This window comes from Gouania willdenowi, chromosome 2 (assembly GCF_900634775.1).
Source record: "Gouania willdenowi chromosome 2, fGouWil2.1, whole genome shotgun sequence".
NCBI classification, from domain to species: Eukaryota; Metazoa; Chordata; class Actinopteri; order Blenniiformes; family Gobiesocidae; genus Gouania; species Gouania willdenowi.
The window spans coordinates 8,101,881-8,120,356 of NC_041045.1; the positions used below are offsets into that span (position 1 = coordinate 8,101,881).

The window sequence follows — 18,476 nt, forward strand, 5'->3', positions numbered from 1 at the left end:
AAAAAATTAGATTCAAGACACAAACACTCATTTTATTTATTTACTTATATACAGAGAACATACAGTGATATAAAAATAACTGACAAGAAGATGCAAAGAGGGAATAAATAAGGCTAATCTTTAGAGTCCATTGAGTTTTTGACACGTCACATGATGTTAGCCTCACGTTGAATGCGTGACAACAAATCTCCAATCTTAAGGAATTTCCGAGTGGGGGTGGGGGTAAGTCGACTTGAAATCCCCAGACAAAACATGTCCCCCTTTTCCTCTTGAAGTCGGACAATTTGATTTGAGAGTGAGCAGATGTGTGTGGTGGTGGGTGGAGTCGAACAGGAAAACATGGCATCCAGAAAAGAAACTAGGCACAGGATGGTATCTGCAGGAAGAATTACGCAACCGCTGCTTTCACCGGCTTGTGTACCACATGAATGAGCGCGATCACGTCCAACACCTCGGCAGCAGAAGGCCAAACGGGAAGCAGGACAATCAAGACACACACAGAGAGAAAGAGAGAGAGGAGTGTGTGGCTGTTTCCTTCTTTTTTGCGGTTTGCCCCCATTATGCAGGAGCTTTGTCTTCCTGCAGTCTCACTGAGAACATGCCCTCCCACTGTGTTCTGACCCAGGCTAGCAGACCCTGGAGGAGCTCACTGCTCTCTGAGCGCACACACCACGTCCTCTCCTGTTTCACCGTCTGCAGGACAGAAAGGAAACGTACACGTTAGAAGAGTCAGTCCACTTCCTGTCCAACATCTGAGAAAAAAAAAAACAAAACACTGCTAACGACCTCATCGTAAAGCTTAATGTCCACCCTGCGTTGGTGGTCGGGCCACACCACCACTGAGCTCACGCAGCTGATCGGTAGCGTTTCTAAGACAGCGACGCTCCCGCTGGTTGGATCGCCACTTTCACTCTCTGCTGCCACGCTTTTCCTCCACTGGTGATCCTCATGCAGCAGGTAGAGCGTTTCTCTGGTGGCCAGGAGCGTCAGTGGTGTCCAAAAGTCCTCTGGAGAGAAGACGGCCTTGTTTAAAGGGGCAGTATTATGAAATTTTTGCTACAGTGATATACATTCCTTTAACCTCATTCAGAGGGACAAAGTTGAAAAAGTTCTGTTTCCTCCCTCCTTTGTTGTTCCACATTTTGTAAAAAGTCAGCTCCAAATGAAACACTTGGAATTTCCCCCCCTTATGACGTCATAATGCGGAAACTCCTCCTCCTGACACTCCTTGCTCCTTCTACCCGACATAAGAATGTAAGCTCCTCCCTCTCAAACTACCTCACAGGTAAAACAAACATAGCGACAGCAGGTTGATATCAGTTATTATCTTTACGTCCAGTTTAAAAATAATCCAAACAGTAGCGCAAGCGCTCACAATCAGTTCCATTTTTAGTAGCCGTTACACTGCCTCGTATCGCCTTTATGGGATGATCTGACATGTTTGTGACCCAGTGCGAGGCAGCGATCGGACGAAACAATGGACAATTGTCTTAAATGGACTATTTCTGTGGTCACAAGAGGTGAGGAAGACAAGAAAGCGACGTAGCAGCTCATGTGAGTGTTTGAAACAGCTGACTCAGCTGATAGTTGAGCGTTTACCTCCCTGCACCGCAGAGCGAGTGGTCACAATCAGTTCCATTTTTAGTAGCCGTTACACTGCCTCGTATCACTTTCATGGGATGATCTGACGCGTTTGTGACCGAAATGTGACACAGCAGTAAAATAATAGACTATCATCTTAAATGGACTATTTCTGTGAGGTGAGGAGGAAGACTGTTAATGATTTACTGCTGCTGTTATAACAATAACATTATATACGCCCACTCATGCATATGTAGCCTGTTTTTAGAAGCGCTCTGAAACTGACATTTCAGAGGGCTAAAACTCCAGTAAAATTGGCATTTTTCCACTAAACAATTTTTCCACAAAATGTTTCCAGTCACACTTTACTTAAAGTTTTATACCAGGGTTCCTACATCATTAGTCAAATTAAATTCAATACTTTTTAAACCTTTTTATTGCCATTAGAAATTACATTTAAAGGCAGGATAGGTAATTTTCGAAAACTAGCATGATTTTGAAAGTAGCATCCTCCGAGAGCTCCGCTTTTACCCGCCCCCTTCCTTCTGTGCTCCCTCGAAAGCCACGCCCCCTCACTTACATGCACGAGCGCTGGTGCTCCAGAAGCGGACATATCTTTCTTTTCTTGCCCTTGTTAGCAGGGCAAGCCAATACCAGTAAACGTGGAACATGTAATTTCTCCTCCGCCATTCTACAGTCAATTTGAATTTTCAACGCTAACACCGTTTTAACTGTCACCGGTGACGCACTTTAAGTGTGGGCTAATGCACGCAAAGGGTCGAGGACGAGCAGGGAGACGTGATTGGTTAATAAAAAAGGAACCGTCTTTTTTCATTGGTCGAAGTTTTTTCATTGGTCGTACAGCTGCTACAGATGATGTATTTTCTTCGTTACATTTTCAGAGCATAGAAGATCTTCAATTCTGTCAGGACATCAAGACAATTTCAACCAAAAACTTAACAAGTGTATCTGGAGAAAATTACCTACCCTACCTTTAAGACCAACTTCACAGTAAACTCAATTACTGGAGAAAAAAACACCACATCAATTCCATAGGGTTAGGGTACATTTATTTCTAGTGCAGACGTGCAACTGGTGACCCCCAAAGTAAACACAAAAATACACAAAATAAGTCATTTTTTAATGCAGATACTTGAGTGCTTTCACTGACTGAGCTATTTTGACCTTTATTAGAATAGTTTTTGACAAAGCGTGTCTGTTTCTCTCCTCTAGTATTAAAAGTGAGAAATTTTCTATGATGTGAGTGACTTCACGTCGTCATTAATCACGTTAAGTGCAGGTGTGACCCTCTGATCTCGGGTGAAGCCTGACTTGCTGCTCCTCATCCACAACAATAACTTGTCCTGTTATGTTCCATATCAGAGAACTCCATCTTCAGGGGGAATCAGTGGCATACTGAAGGCAGATTGAGACTTGTTTAAAACTGACTCAGCTGTGCGTGTGTGTGTGTGTGTAGCCTGCAGCGACCACGGCCTGATGCGGCGCTGCATCGCTGAATAATGAGGAGAAATGCAACAACAGCAGAGCTCAAAGAAGGTTCCTGCCTTATTTTATCATCTCGAGCTGGGTTTCCCTTACAGATTTTTGCAAAATAAAAGCAAAAAAGTCAGTATAATTGCACTTTGAACGCGTTTCCATTGATTGTTGTTTTTGAGCCTCGTAACTCCCATGAATTCTGATTCCGCGAGACTTTGCTGCAGGAATTTGGACGCTCCAAACCTCCTTATAACACTCTGTATTCCTTTATTGTTTCACATCTAATATGGCAGTAATAATAAATATTTAAGTATAATGCCAAGAAACGTAGCAAAAGTTTGATAAACATACCACTTGTTATTACAGTTAGTTATCATTTACTTGTTCTTGCAAGTTTAAAAAAATGAAGTAAATTGTAATTCAAACCACTTTGTACTTGTAAAGGTGAAATGTGTGATTCATGATATTGCGATATATCGCGATGTATATCATATTGTTTAGTATCGGGACATAATGCATCGTGACTCCTATTGTATTGTTATTCCATCGGGTTGATCAATGGTCAATTATTCTTTAGAAAGATGAATAAAATCTTATGCTTTTATATTTTAGTCGACTATTTCAGTAACAGATTTAAAACTAGAATAATGAGCGATTTGAGCATAATTACAGGAAAGAACAAAAAGTTGTTTTTTTTCCTGTCATTCTGCATGTTTGTTGTTGTCTTACTCGTTGTGAGGCTTTTTGTGCATTTCTGTAGTCCTTTTGGTTATTTTTCCTGTAAAATATTGTGCGTTTGTGCTGCCATTTTGCATTTTTTTGGAATAATTTGTGCGCATTTCTGCTTTCGTTTTGGTTGTTCGTGAGTACTGTGGGTCTAAAGTCATTTTTTAGGTTTTTCTTGTCTTTTTGTGTACTTTTGTTGTCATATTCTGTAAGTTTGTATACTTTTCCGAGTAATTTTGTGTATTACTGTTGTCGTTTTGTGTTTTCCTCGTCTTTTAATGTATTTTCCTGCAATGTTGTAATTCATTGTATTTTTAAATGTATTCTTGCTCTTTACTCTTGGCATGTGGCCCCCGGGCCGCCAGTTACCTATGTCTGATTTTGGCCACAATCGTGCAGCCCTAATCTGAGCCAGATACGGGCTAATAGTCATTCATTCATGCTCTCTTGTCTTGGTTGTGAAATCTACTAAAGACAAATAAAATGCCTGAATCCAAACCAGATGTATGTCTCAGTTTTCCTTCACCTTGCAGCACAAAAGCCAGGATGTAGAAGAACTGTAGCTGTCCGTCCTCCACATCCTCCTGGATGTCGTCACACACCAGAGGCCTAAAACGTAAAAAAAAAAAAAAAAAAAAAAAAAAAAAGAGCACAAGTTCGTTAAAAAAACCCAAACAAACAACAACCAAAGCCGTTGCTAATTGTCGTGTTGGGGCTGAGACGTGGGAACGCTGTGGCAGCTTGTGGCTGGCAGGTGCGGCTCTGTCAGATGGAAGCACTTCACAAATCACAGGCACGTCTCACAGTAGCTGTGAAGCAAAGGGGATAATTGACATAATAACAGCAGACAGCATTGCTAGGATTGCTGGGAGTGGTCTGACACTGAGGTCCACGCCGCAGCTTGGATTAGTTTGTATTTTTGGAGGATTTGGGTTGTGAAATTTTGTCACCTGAAGACAAATTAAGAGGTATTAAGTTTGATTTGAGGTTAGAGAGACGTGGTGGGATGAAAACAGCCTGATTAAAGTTAAACATTATCATCTAAAGGGAATAAATACATCTTTTCCCAGTGTTTCTAACAGTTTGTCTGTGTTGTGCATTGATCTAACGGAGAGAGAAAGTGGAGCTGTAGCTATAGAAGCAACTGGTGCTGCTAACAAACTGCACATAAGGACATGCACGCTCCCAGATTGGCGGGGGCCACACATGGTTCATATTAAGATGTGGTTTACCAGCTAATTTGGCGAGCCGTTTCACAAAACAAAGTCTAAAAAAAGCCAATGGTAATCAACTAAAGCTGTGAGAGAAATGTGCAGCGTTAAAACATCTGCAGATGTCACCAAGTCTCAAGAACCTGCGTCACTCAGCCAGGCCACGGTTTCTGCTTTTCCTACCAGAGGTGGTGCTGTGGGGTGAGTCTGGTGGTGGAGATAGACTTCAGTTTGCTCTCGGCTTTGTGAGCCAGCTCGCGGACGATGCCTGCGATAGAACGACAAAACGGGAAGATTAAGGGAGCGAAGGACGGCCCAAAGACTTTTTGAAGAGTCAGCGTTGCCAGATAAAGACGTGAATAAAATGTCGATGTTTTGGGTTTAAAGCAAGGGTCACCAACCCTTCTGAATCTGTACTGGCTAATGGCTAACAGTCAGAAAAGAGGATCTTAAATGCTACATTTCACTTTAATTAGAGGGTCAGATAATAAGGAAGGCTAACGGTAACTTAAAAAAGGCAGGAAATGTTTGTTTCAACATGCAACAGTTTATTTCTCATAGAAAATCCCCCGAGCTACCAACAAACAACTTTTAACTGATCGTAAAACATGTAAAATGAGTCAAATTCACCTTGTGTTTAAAAAAAAAAAAAATATATATATATATATATATATATATATATATATGTATATCATTATATATAACATACCACTCCCCATACACCAAATCTACAGCATTTAAAAGCATTTGTCACAATTTTTCAGTGAAAATAACATTTAAAGATGGTTCATTTAATACTAAAACTTTATCAGGTGCAGCAGTATTTAACTTTACTAAGTAATAGTTTGAATCCTAGAAAGTAATTCAGATTTTGGGCCCCTCACATGGTTCATGAGGGCTACCTGGTGCCCACGGGCACCGTGTTGGTGACCCTTGGTTTAAAAAAATCTAAAAAATATATTTGTGATCAGCAAAAAATAAATGTCAATGACATGCCTTCTGTAGGAAATGTGCTTTACAAATAGAGTGAAGCATTCAGGATCATTTAGCAGCTTTCTCAGTCCAAAAGACAACTTGTGCTGCTTTGGGTTGCTCAAACAATCAGTAAAAGTTAAAAAAATAAATGAAAACCTCTTTTGTTTAGGGATGATAAATTAAAACCATGACCCGAAAAAATCTGTGACCACAGGGGGCGACAGTTCCCACTCTGCTGTTTCGTAGACACCATTAAGGAGAGAAGAAGAGCTCCGTGTGCATCAAATAAAGGCAACCAGGATGCAGTGGAGTATTTACAGTCTACATCTTGGATTTATTGATCTACGAGGCCTACACTATGTCTTTATCTGATAAAAAATGTTTTTGTCTCCTGCAGCTTTAATACAGTTTTTTCAATTCACAAGCCCTGCTGTCGAAAGATAGGAACTATATGATAAATAAAAATGTTTAAATGCAGTTTCCAGCTTGTTGAGAGAACATTTTCAGACGATGCAACACATTACCAGGTCGTGTAAACTCAAAAGCAGAAAGTTAGTGAGTGAAAAATGACAATAAAAAAAACAACCTGATTTATTAAAAGGCGTAGGCGACTGAAAATGTCACGCCCGGACATTCAAGGAAATATTCGCACACAAAAGGCAGAACTTAAGCCGAGACGACCCGTGCTGTGTGGACTGGGTGGACTGGGACAAGAACGAGGTCTCTGGTTGCAGGTGTAGCGTTTCAGCTGCATTGAAATGAGCGGCTGAGAAAATGTGGGAAAGGCAATCCTCTGGGTCACAGTCGCAGGCATGAACTGCAGCGTGTCACTGAATATGACAACAATACGCGACAGAGGAGATCAGTGCAGAACGGGCTGAATAGAGAGGATTTAAAGAGGGCACACACAGAAGAAAAAGTGCACAAAACAAATTGGAATCATGTGACTTTAATCGCCAAAACAGAATGTTGTGATGACGCAAGTGATTGAATACAGGTGACGTGTCTGTGGTGGACGTATTTCAGTACATTCAAGCACTAAAGCGTCTTCTAAGCAGAGTGAAAATAATGAAAAGTTGACTTTTAGTCTGTCGGCACATTTCACTGAGCTCTATTGGGATCCTCTGCAATTCATTTACGACTGTAGCTGATCAGCATTGTAAAGATCATTACTTGGAAGTGGGAATAAACTAGTGATGCACCAAAAATTTGGCCACCGAAAGTGACCCAAAAGTGCATTTTCGGCTGTTCTTGATAGGCGTTAAAAAAAGCATTACTTGGATGTGGAAATAAATGAATAATGCCACAAAAATTCAACCACCAAAAACCGCATTTTCAGCAGTACTTGATCGGCTTTATAAAGATAATTAATTGGATGTGGGAATTAACTGAAAATGGCCCAAAAGTGCATTTTTGGTTTTTGGCAGAAACACTTTCATCCACTGACACAATCGACTGAAACAGGAAGTTTTCAAACACCGCAGTCAGCGCGCTAGTGTCTGGAAGCGGTCCGTGGAGCTGCCATGTTTTGACACATCTGAGCATTAAAGCGGGGGTCAAGTTAAATATTTTATTTCCATTTCATTTGATATTGTACATTGTTGGAATGTCGGTGTTAATCAAAACGTATACGTATATTTTTAATTATTATATTCTTTGAGCATTAATATTACCTTACACAATTGTAATGCTTTGATTTTAGTGAGGTTAGTACACACCCAGCCATAAATGCAATGGTACTAAATATTGGCATAATAATAATTTGGGCTTTGGTTTTCTAATGATCGTTTTTCGATTTCGGTCAAGAACTTTTATTTCGGTGCATCCCTAGAATAAAGCAGAAGCAAGATGGCAATAGTAAATGATCACCTTATTTATTATACCTGCAATGAATCAAGTAAATATCTTAAATAAGAGTCTAAACTGATTTGTTTTGTCGGATTTATGCTGTGCAAATTCTTAATATACAGTATATGGCATCTCAAAGCTATTATGATTATTATTTAATTATGATTATTTTAATTTTATTATTATTACTTCTTTATTTTATTTATTATTATTTTATTCTGCGTAAATGAAATGCATTGATACCCACATGACCCTGCCTTCTTGTTAAGTTTAAGTGTCTGTATGGTGTTTATTTGAAAATAAAATAAAATTATGTTTTTAAGAGAAAACTTATTTAATTTGACTCTCTTTCAGAAGCCCAGTCAGTTACAGGCATGTACATTATTATTTAATGTACACACAATTGTTTACCTTTAACTGATTTTAGCGAGGTTAGCTCACAGTCAGAGCCAGTATTACAATGGTACTAATAATTGCCATAATACTTTTTTTCTTACGATATTTTGGATTTCAGCCTTAGTTTCCTCATTTTTTATTTTTTAGTTTCGACCACGAATAGTGAGTTAAGTAAGAAAAAGTACTGTATGCACGATTCACGGTATCAGCCGATATATCAGAAGTGAAAAACAACATGAAATCCAGTGAAGTCTTGATTGAACCAAACAGAAGCTTCAGTTCTCCGCTATTATCTGAACAGGAAGATGGTTTTTGTTCCGTTAAATGTCATTGTCCAAATGCAGAGTTGAGTCAACATTTCCTACGAAGTTGGTCGTCTGGCAATGAAAGGTCTGTGCTGCCATCCAAGTCTGCCCTCAAAGGTAAGCAAACGATGACAAACTGAGAAACGAGTGGGCTCCAAACACACTCTGGTCTGTGTAAACACTGCACCTTCCTCTCAATTCACACACACACACACATTCAACAACTGACGCATCTTAGTGACTAAAGTCAAAGCAAACCTTCGAGGTTCTTCAAGTCTTAATGTGTGAAGTTAAAATAGCTTTTAAGTGAACCTTTCCTTTCATTTCTGATAGTTTGTCCACATGATGACAGAAGCCAAACTTGAAACTGGTCTATTCTATTTACAAGTGATTCAACAGCTGGAAGCATTTGGCCTCTCGGTATCCGTCGGCGTCTTTTTTTTTTTTTTTTTTGACACGAGCAGGTAACGCAAACACCACATGCTTGCCAGCGCTGGTCACTGTTGGCCGTGACAGATCGAAAACAACATCCCTGGTGTTTTTGACTTTTGCCTGCTCTGTTTTGGAGACACTGTGGTCTTGCTGAGAGCAATCTGGAATCGTTTGGAGCCACAGAGAAGACAACAAAGTCAACGGGCTGTTTATGGACTTAAATGGAGAGAAAAGGCCACCACAACGAGACGGAGAGTCACAGGCGGGCGTGAGAGAGAGAGAGAGAGAGAGAGGAAATTAAATGTGACCTTGCACTGTCACAGCACAATTTCAAATATTAGGTCAAGACCTTTTTGAATATAAACGTAAAAAAAAAAGCAGCGTATTATCATCCCTAGTTAATCTATCCATTAATCATAAAAGATAAATCACAGCACATTTTTGTTGTCGTTTTGTGTATTTTTCAATTATTTTATGTGTATTTTTGTTGTCGTATTGTGTGTTTTTTAGAATAATTGTGTGTTTTTGCTTTTTTCAAATGTGTTATTATGAGTCATTTTGTGTTTTTATTATTTTTGCGTATTTTTTGTTGGTATTTTGTGAATTTTATTGTAATTTTGCATGTATTTGAAATCATTTTGTAAAATTTTTGTATGTTTTTGTGCATTTTTGTTTTGATTTTTTATATTTTCTGTTATTTATGTGAATCTTTGTTTGAAATTTATTTTGTGCATTTTATTGTTGTTTTGTGTGTTTTTTTTTAATATTAATTGTGTGTTAAAATAAGTAATTTTGTGTTTTTGTGTATTTTTTGTTGTTGATATTTTCTGTATTTTATTGTAATTTTATATGTATTTGAAATCATTTTGTAACATTTTTGTGTGTTTTTTGTGTATTTCTGTTTTCATTTTCTACATTTTCTGTTATTTATGTGTATCTTTGTGGTCATTTTGTGTATTTTTGTTGTCCTTTTGTTTATTTTATTGTAATTTTGCATGTATTTGAAATTAATTTGCAACATTTTGTTGCCATTTTGTCTATTTATCTGTTGCTGTGTAATTTTTTTCTACTTCTGTGAGTCATTGTGTGTGTTTAATTTGGTAGCAGCACAAAATTGCCCATGTCTGATCAACACTATGTACAACATTTAGGGTCAAAATCAAAATCTATATTTTTGCAGACAGTCCACGCTCACCAAGGAGCCCCAGTGTAATAAAAGGCCTTTGGTGCTCCAATGCAGACGAGGCGGCCAGGCCAGGATGTGCTGTGCTTATAAGCTAATGCAGGGGGGGGGGGGCACGTCACTAAGCTCACATATGGTTTAGTATTCTCTGGGAGAGGAACACACTGTTCCTATACCTGCCTCAGCCTCAGGGAAATCAACAGAGCTCGCCTATATTAAAGCCTGTTTCCTTTGTTTGTGAGCAGCATCTTTTTGAAAAAGTGCCAGAGGAAAAGAGCAAAAACCAGACTTTCCAGTGGGTTGAGACATAAAATCTCCTCTGCACTTTGATGAATTTGAATCTCTCCTTTGTGTAGTCGTTCACCTGTTAATGTTGAGAAGAAGCGCTTGCATCGGACACTGTCCCCGACGAGCAGCGTGTAGGCCACGCCCCCGAGCTCTCCGAACTCGATGTGGATGGTCTGTGAGGCCAGACCCACCTCGAGGTAGCTGAGCTCCACTATAGAGTAGCTCTCTTTCTTCTGGAGCCAGTCGCTGAGGTGGCCTCTGCCGAGAGGAAAACCAACGAGATCAGGTTTTTAAATGTCACAAGTTGATCTATAAAGATGTCAGTTATGTATTAATAATTGCCTAAGGCGGGGGTTCTCAACCTTAGGTTTGCGAGGCACTGGGCGAGACTTTAACAATATCAGCCCATTTTTGCTTATTTCTTTTTACCATTTTTCTTCTGCAACTACACCAAACTTGCCATATTTTCACCAATTTTCATCACTTTTTCTTCTCATATTTTTGCTCCATTTCAGAACAGACGGGGTCAGAGTCTTTTAAAGTGAATAGTGGGGCGACGCCCATTTTTTCCATCTCTGATGTGCCGACCTTTCACTGACTCATCATATTAAGGAAGCTACGTGCATGTCTGACTTTGATCTTCTTACCAGGTTTGGGGTCAATTATAATTGTAATTGTGTAATTAATTACTATGATGATGTAATTATTATTGTAATCATAGTTGCTGTTGTAATCATAATTGAATTGCAATTGAGTACAGAAAATTGACTTTGTACTTGGCATTAAATTCTATTAAAAAAATGTCATTTACAATGTAATTAAAGGCAAAACTGGGGAAACATGTTACTGTTCGATGTCTTACACACAGTTCTCTTGAGGACATCAATATGTTTCATTGATTAGGAACCCTAACAAGGTAACTAAGAGATGAAAAAGAAGTTAGATGATAGATAATAACTTTAATGTATTTACAGCTGATTTAAAACCAAACTGACCAGTTATCATAACAGATGCTAACAGAAAGCTAACACAAGAAGGTTATGTTTTATGTGGTAATGTATTAAATGCTCAGTAATTGTGATTAATTGTAATTTAACTTTAGTAATTGAGAGTGTAATTGTAATTGACTTTCAGTGGGAAAATAATCTTTTTATTTGGGAAAAATGCATGTCAACGTAATCGTAATTGAGCTGTAATTGAACATGAATAATTGAAGACGTAATTGTTGCTATTGAAAAATGTATTTGACCCCAACCCTGCTACTTACCGCCCATCTGACGTCATCTCCAGGAAGTAAATGCGCTGGTTTGAAACCACCATGAGTGAAGGAACCTCACCTGGTTCCCCAAATTTCACGGCAGACATCTAAAAGAAGAAAGAAAATCACTTTGGACTTTTTCTACCAGGGTGGAGATTTGAAAACAGCCATGTGGACTTACTGTACTGCTTTCATTTGCACTCAGACAGTTCAACAGTAATATAAACTGGAATTTAACAACCCGTGTTGTTTGGTAAATAAACATGACGAGGATGAAGGCAGCGGGGCCTCTTTTCCACAGCTGGCGTTTCCGCTCGTTGCTTTTTGTCTAGGTTTCTTATGGCAAAAATTAGTCGTTCAAACAAGACACCTCACAGCCTTTTATTACAGTCTGAAAACAATGCAACGTTAACTCAACCAAAGTCTCTGAAACCACCTTTTTTCAATCCCCGTCTTCATGGAATCGATAAAAGTCAAATTAAAAGCCCATTGTTTCAACTCTAAAGTAACTCATACAACAATATAAATTTGTTTCAATCCAGAAAGGTTTGAAAACATCTCTTTATGCTCACTAACCTTAAGGAAACAGCGCAGCTCCTCTTCTTCCTCAAAGACTTCGACATCCAGGAAAAGCTTGAGCCGATGGTCCACGACCTCGTAGTCTTCAGACAGCAGGTCCAAATCTACTTAAAATAACAGACACGCTCATGTTTAGCTTTTCTGATAAAAAAAGGTATTTACTGCAAGCAGAGGGAAAGAAATAGATACTTTTTGGCTTTTATGGCAGCAAAGCTTGATTTTACAGCAGCAGATTGCTGCGTAAGCCAACGGCCATTGAGCAGAAAAGCAATAAAAGGCAATAAACCCATCATAGAACAGCACAAAGAGTCATTTTTAAACTGATGAATGGTTACAGCTCATCCAAAATGGCAGGGAACGGGCCTGCAGAGGCCAAAGCATGGCTCCGAGTCTTTGATTTGAAAGGTATCCCAAAACCACCAAAGCTCCTCTCCAAGAGGAGAAAAATCGAGGACTCTGTATCGCAACAATGAGTGAAACGAATGTCATCCTCAGCCTTTGTGCAGCCTGAGACAGCGATTTGAGCAGCACAGATTACATGATGCTAGCCCTGCTGCTTCAGTTTAGAAAAGAGGCAGAAATGATACAGAGAGCTGTTATTACCACTCGGCCCGCTCGCTCTCTGGCTCTCGTTTTTCTCCCATCGCTTCCAGTAATGACTCCAATCTGTCTTGTTGCACATTTACCATGTGGTTCATTTAAAAATGGCAGACAGATGTGAGGAGCAAAGCAAACGCCGTCACAAAAATATACACAGCCTCAAAGGATTTCTGTGCCACCGAGAACCCAAAAGATCTAAAACTGTTTCCCATCACCACTCACTTTCCCTTTCTGTGCTAATCCATCCCTAACATCTACAATAAAGCTGAGGTGAACAGTTTAGATTGATATATTTCATAGTTACAGCATGACTCGAAGAGTTTTCACATAATGCAATAAATAAATAATTATATACAGGGTTTAGAGAAAGTAAACGCACAAAATGATAAAAAAAAAACACAAAATGACAGAAAAATACAAAAAAAAACCTGGCAAAAATACAACAGACAACAAAAATACAACAAAGGACAACAAAAATACACTGAAATGACTGGTATACACAAAAATTACTTAGGATAAGTTACTGTATATCAGATTAGGATATATCATCTATAAAGCAAGAAATCTCTGTGTGTGTGTGTGTGTTCCATGTTTCAACATGGCTGCTACTTGGTTCAAGGGTGCGAAACGTCGGATTTGTTTGGACTGCAATGATACCGCCCGGGTTGGGGGCGGAGCTACCACAGTTACATCACGTGAGTGATGATGTCATCAGTCCTACCTCCAGAGTGATGGTGTCATCAGTCCTACCTCTATTAAAGCAAAGAATCTGTGTGTGTCTAAAATATCTCTGCGGTTCAGGATCAGACTGACTGAGAGTTTCAACATGGCTGCTGCTTGGTTCAAGGGTGTGGGATGTCAGATTTGTTTGGACTGCAATGATACCATTAATAAATTATCTCTATAAAAGCAAGGAATTTCATAAATGCTTTCCAAATTCCGTGTGCATTTAAAATGTTGTGGATTAATGACACTAAACGAGTCCGGACCGAGTCTGTTCTGGTCTGTGGAGATCCGGATCCTCGAGGAATTGATTTAATTTGGTCTTCCAGCTCACAAAACCCAAGCTGCTTGAGGTCCAGTGTGAAATATCCACAGTCAGTCATGATTTGGGGTGCAATGTTCTGTTCTGTTCTGTCCCTCACCCGTCTTCCTCCAAACCCTTGTACCTTGATTCCCGAATGAAAGACACATTTTACTTTCATCGGAGAAGAGGACCTTGGACCACTGCCAAACAGTCCAGTCCTTCTTCTCCTCTTTTTTTCTGCAAAAACTGAAAAGTAAATGGTGATTCCTTCACAGTATTCTAATTTATTTAATTCCCATTTTCATGGTTTCTGTGAGCTGGAAGCCTAAATTATATAAAAATAAACAAATAAATACTTGAAATCGTTTAAACTGTGGGCCCTGAATCTATAATCTATAAAGTTTAACTTTTTGCATGGAATTATGGAAATCAAACAACCTTTCTAAATTTTTTAGAAAGGGTCTGTACATCCAAACATACAATGTAACAGAAAAATACACAATATGACAATAAAACACACAGAAAAATATACAAAATGACAGACCAAAATACGAGACATCACTTAAAAAAAAAAACGAAATATAATAAAAAATACATCAAAGGTCTCATGACACAAAATATACAGAATGTGACAAAAAATAAATATATCAGAAAATTACAGAAACTTAAACATGACAAACAAAAATTACTCATGACACAAAATATACAAAATGACAAAAAAAAAAATACACAAAAAATGAGACAAATACACAAACCAATACTCAAAAAACAAACTAAATAAAATATACACAGAATGACTTCAAAAAGGCACAAAATGACTTCATAAACACACACAACACAACAACAAATACAGACGAAACCCTTTGTTGTTTCCTGTGTTAATGCTCAGATTGGTCATTTTCTAAATGCTGACATGAATGTTGATAATGTGGCCCTCGAATCAGACAATCACATTTTTGTGCCCCCGCTGTGATAAAAGTTGCTTATCTCTGGATTATTGAATTTTTTTTTTTAGAAAAAATGGGAATAAGCTTAGCTCACCGTCAGGGCTGTATGGGACTACAGGCTGGGTCTGGACCTGAGGTGGTGTAGCCCCCGTGATGGAGTAGTGGTAGCTTCCTGCTAGGTCTTCTTTGCTTTGATACTCCGTGTTGTACAAGAGGCTGCTGGTGTTGCCTGGGCTGTCCCCGATGTAGAAACAGCTTCCCTGAGCTGTGACGAACGCAGGCTCTTCTACTGTAGTGGATCTCTCCTGGATGAGGTCAGCATCAGCATTAGCATCAGTGTGTTGGTCCTTTAGTGAGAAAGTATAACGTTACAGTAGAAGAAAACAAAAACAAAGTGAGGTATCTGAGGAAAAAGACCTTCTTGGGGTCACAGGTGGGGGGCTCGTCTTCACTGTCACAGATTGGAGTGCTGCATTTTGGTGCCGAATGCACCTGAACCACATGGTCACTCCCACATTCTGGACAAATCTTTAATATTCCTACAAAAAGGAACAGATAAAAAAGTCAATCAGATTAATGATATATTTTGGATTAATCGTACTATATAGTTCCGTAATCTTCATTACTTCAAGTTTATCCAGTGTATGTTGGTGACAGGGGTGGACTGGGACAAATAATCAGTCCTGGCATTTTCTATCCATACCAGCCCACTACATTATCAGTGACACCACGAAGAACGTGGTTCTTCTTTTTTAACCCCTTTTTTTACCTTTTTCCTTTGGCCATTTTGCAAACTTCTTTTGTCCCATTTGTGCCCATTTTCAAAAAGTTCTGACACTTTTTTCATACTTCATCTACGTTTTGTCAATAAATACCCCCTTTTTTCTTATTTTTGTCCATTTTTGATACTTATTTTTTACACTTTCATCCAATTTTTGTCCTTCAATTTTTTTGGCCACTTTTTATTCAAATAAGATAACTTTTGTCCAATAAATACTACTTGTTTCCTTTTTACCCTACATTTTACCTCTTTTTGTGCCACATTTTGCCCTCCTTCACTATTGATTGCCACATTTTTGCTCATTTGAGTGACCCTTTGCCATTATATATCCCGTGGTTCCTCTTAATTTGCCATTTTTGGGCCATTCTTGACTGCTTTTGGAACATTTTAGTCACTTTAAACTCTTTTCTTGTCACATTTTTGCCACTTTCGGCTATTTTTGGCCACCTGTTACCATGTCTGCCTACACTCGCTCATCAAAAAATAAAAAACAAAAAAAAATAACACGCAGCGGACCGGACCGCTTTGAGTCCCACTCCGGGTTGATGCCTGGTATGCCAGATGGCCAATCCATTTCTGGTTGGTGATATTATAATGTAGCACACAGGGTGCATTCAGTGCCTTTGTGTCCTCAGGGCATGAATTTCTCTGACTCACAAAAAAGCCTTCAGACACGTGTGCGCAAGAAAAGTTCTCTGCAGGAAGAATACTGTGGGGAGCTGTTGGCTAAGCACTGAAACAATGAAGCGTGAAGCGCGTGTGGGACAAAGCCTCTGTTCTGTGTGTGTTCATGCCTCAACAGGTCCTAATGTCAGGTTTACTCTGCCTGCAGGGAGGGGAGAAGGATGTCATCTTCCTCCAGCTGATTATAGAGGAGAAAGATGAGTGTAGACGAGCTCCTGTAATGTTCAACTGGAGGACTGAGGAACGGTGAGTTGAGCAACGGCTTCAAAAATACACAAAATGACAACAAAAAACACAAAGTGAGAGAAAAATAAACAAAATGACATCAGAAACACACAAAAACACAACAAAAGCACACAAAACGAGAGAAAAAATGGACTAAATTACAATAAATACACACAATATGATAGAAAAATATACTAAATGATAAAGAATACATCAACAAGAACAAAAATACACAAAACGACATCAAAAAAATACACAAAACAATAACAACAAAACACAAAGTGAGAGGAAAATAAACAAAATAACATCAGAAACACAGAATGACAACAAAAGCACACAAGAGAAAAATGTACTATATCACAGCTAAAACACACAATATGAGAGAAAAATATACAACATGATACAGAGAATTGTCAAAGTGTTCAACTGCTTTGATGAGGTTAAAGGCATTCGATGGTTGCCATGGTAGCCTAGACTTGTTTAAAGGTGTCTTCCATGTCTATTCGAAGGCTAAAAATGGACATAAAAAGTTTTATTTATTATTCATCTGAAGTGCATTCATGTTATTGGTTGAGCCTCGCTTTAAAGATTATATTTCAATGTTGCCAATTTACCGCATTTGCAGAATTAGGGAAAAGATCAATTTGATCATACTTTTGGAATTTTTGGAAACATTTCTAAAGGGTTGTGATTGAAATGTTATTTTTCCAATATGTTTTTGTAAGAGGACGAGCTGGGCCACCCCTGGATTAAAGTTGGGCCACATGAGTGAATGAATGGAAGTTAAAAAAAAATCCAATCACACATTTAGATTTGGAGTAAAGCCAGTTATCTGGTTACAAGAAAACAACAAAAAATAATTTATACTATAAAAAGTGTTTTTTTCCCTTTTTGGCTGCTCTGCTGCTAACTGATCCCACATATTTACCGTAAGCAACATTACAACATGGACAAAGTGGAAAACAGACACACAGGTTATGTTCTCTACATTATAAATGTGTCGTTTCTTTCCTCAAACATTAGAAAAATGTTTAACGTCCAACACGAGCCTCTTCTTGTTTCCACACGTCAACATCTGACGTAAAAATCCCGCTCACCTTCCACGTCGTCATGTCCCTCTGCCTCCGCCCACTCCTCCCTTTTCCTCTCCTCCACACCTTTTGGAAGCATCATCTTTCCTTCTCCGTCCGTACCCTGGCTGAACTCTGACCTGCAGCGCAGACACTGCAGTTGAACCCGACTTGGGCCAAGCGCCGAGTCCCGCCGCTGGTTTTCCTCCACCACGTGAGACAAAATGTCAAGTAGAGCCTAGAATGATGACATTACTAATTTAATCAAAATGAGATTAAATATAAACCAAAAAAAGATGTTTTCTAACTGAAAGCGTTTAGGTTTTTCTTCCCCCCCCCCGCCTGTGTCTTACTTTTAATGGTTTCTCTATTAAAACACTTTAGTAATCTGGCAAAAATCTAAAGTTACATAAATGGGCTCGCGTAGCCAACAATGACCACCTTCAGCAAATCTGAGCAGTTAGCTTTCGACAATATGTGTGTTTTCTGCAAACTAACCCCTGTGCACAGCACTGAGCTGTGGTTCGCGGGCGCTCATTTAGTTTTATGTGTTTCAACTCCACTCTTGTGTCTTTTAAAACAACTCGTCGGCTCCCTCAATATATATATAAAAAATAAAAATAAAAAAAAAATCATCAGAAGCTGGCTTTTTCTGTTGCTTTCAAATTATATCTGGCACAGGTTGGATGTTGCACAATAGGAGGAGAGCAACAAAAAAAACAACACAAACTCCCAAAGCGAGGCAGTAAACACGGTACAAGCTGTACTGCTGCTGGTTGATGACACAGAGAAACATAAAAAGCAGGAGCAGGCATGTAAAGTATGTCCGAGAAGTCACAGCAGGGCGTGGGCTTCTGTAAACA

General features: G+C 39.0%; 1 protein-coding gene across 3 annotated transcripts in view; it reads right to left on the reverse strand.

Moving 5' to 3' along the window:
• Positions 1 to 537: 537 nt before the first annotated feature.
• The window catches only part of stk11ip (serine/threonine kinase 11 interacting protein), a 28,452-nt gene continuing 10,513 nt past the window's right edge, over positions 538 to 18,476 (reverse strand). For 2 of the 3 annotated variants that reach the window (XM_028467027.1, XM_028467020.1), the window contains exons 17-26: positions 17,641 to 17,851; positions 15,271 to 15,392; positions 14,948 to 15,200; positions 12,277 to 12,383; positions 11,710 to 11,807; positions 10,519 to 10,700; positions 5,199 to 5,283; positions 4,331 to 4,413; positions 787 to 1,007; positions 538 to 693 (exon numbers count right to left, since the gene is read on the reverse strand). In XM_028467027.1, coding sequence (XP_028322828.1) covers positions 559 to 693; positions 787 to 1,007; positions 4,331 to 4,413; positions 5,199 to 5,283; positions 10,519 to 10,700; positions 11,710 to 11,807; positions 12,277 to 12,383; positions 14,948 to 15,200; positions 15,271 to 15,392; positions 17,641 to 17,851 — 1,497 coding nt within the window. In that variant the 3' untranslated portion in view covers positions 538 to 558. The remainder of the gene's footprint in view (positions 694 to 786; positions 1,008 to 4,330; positions 4,414 to 5,198; positions 5,284 to 10,518; positions 10,701 to 11,709; positions 11,808 to 12,276; positions 12,384 to 14,947; positions 15,201 to 15,270; positions 15,393 to 17,640; positions 17,852 to 18,476) is intronic. The other variant, XM_028467034.1, reaches the window with a different exon arrangement.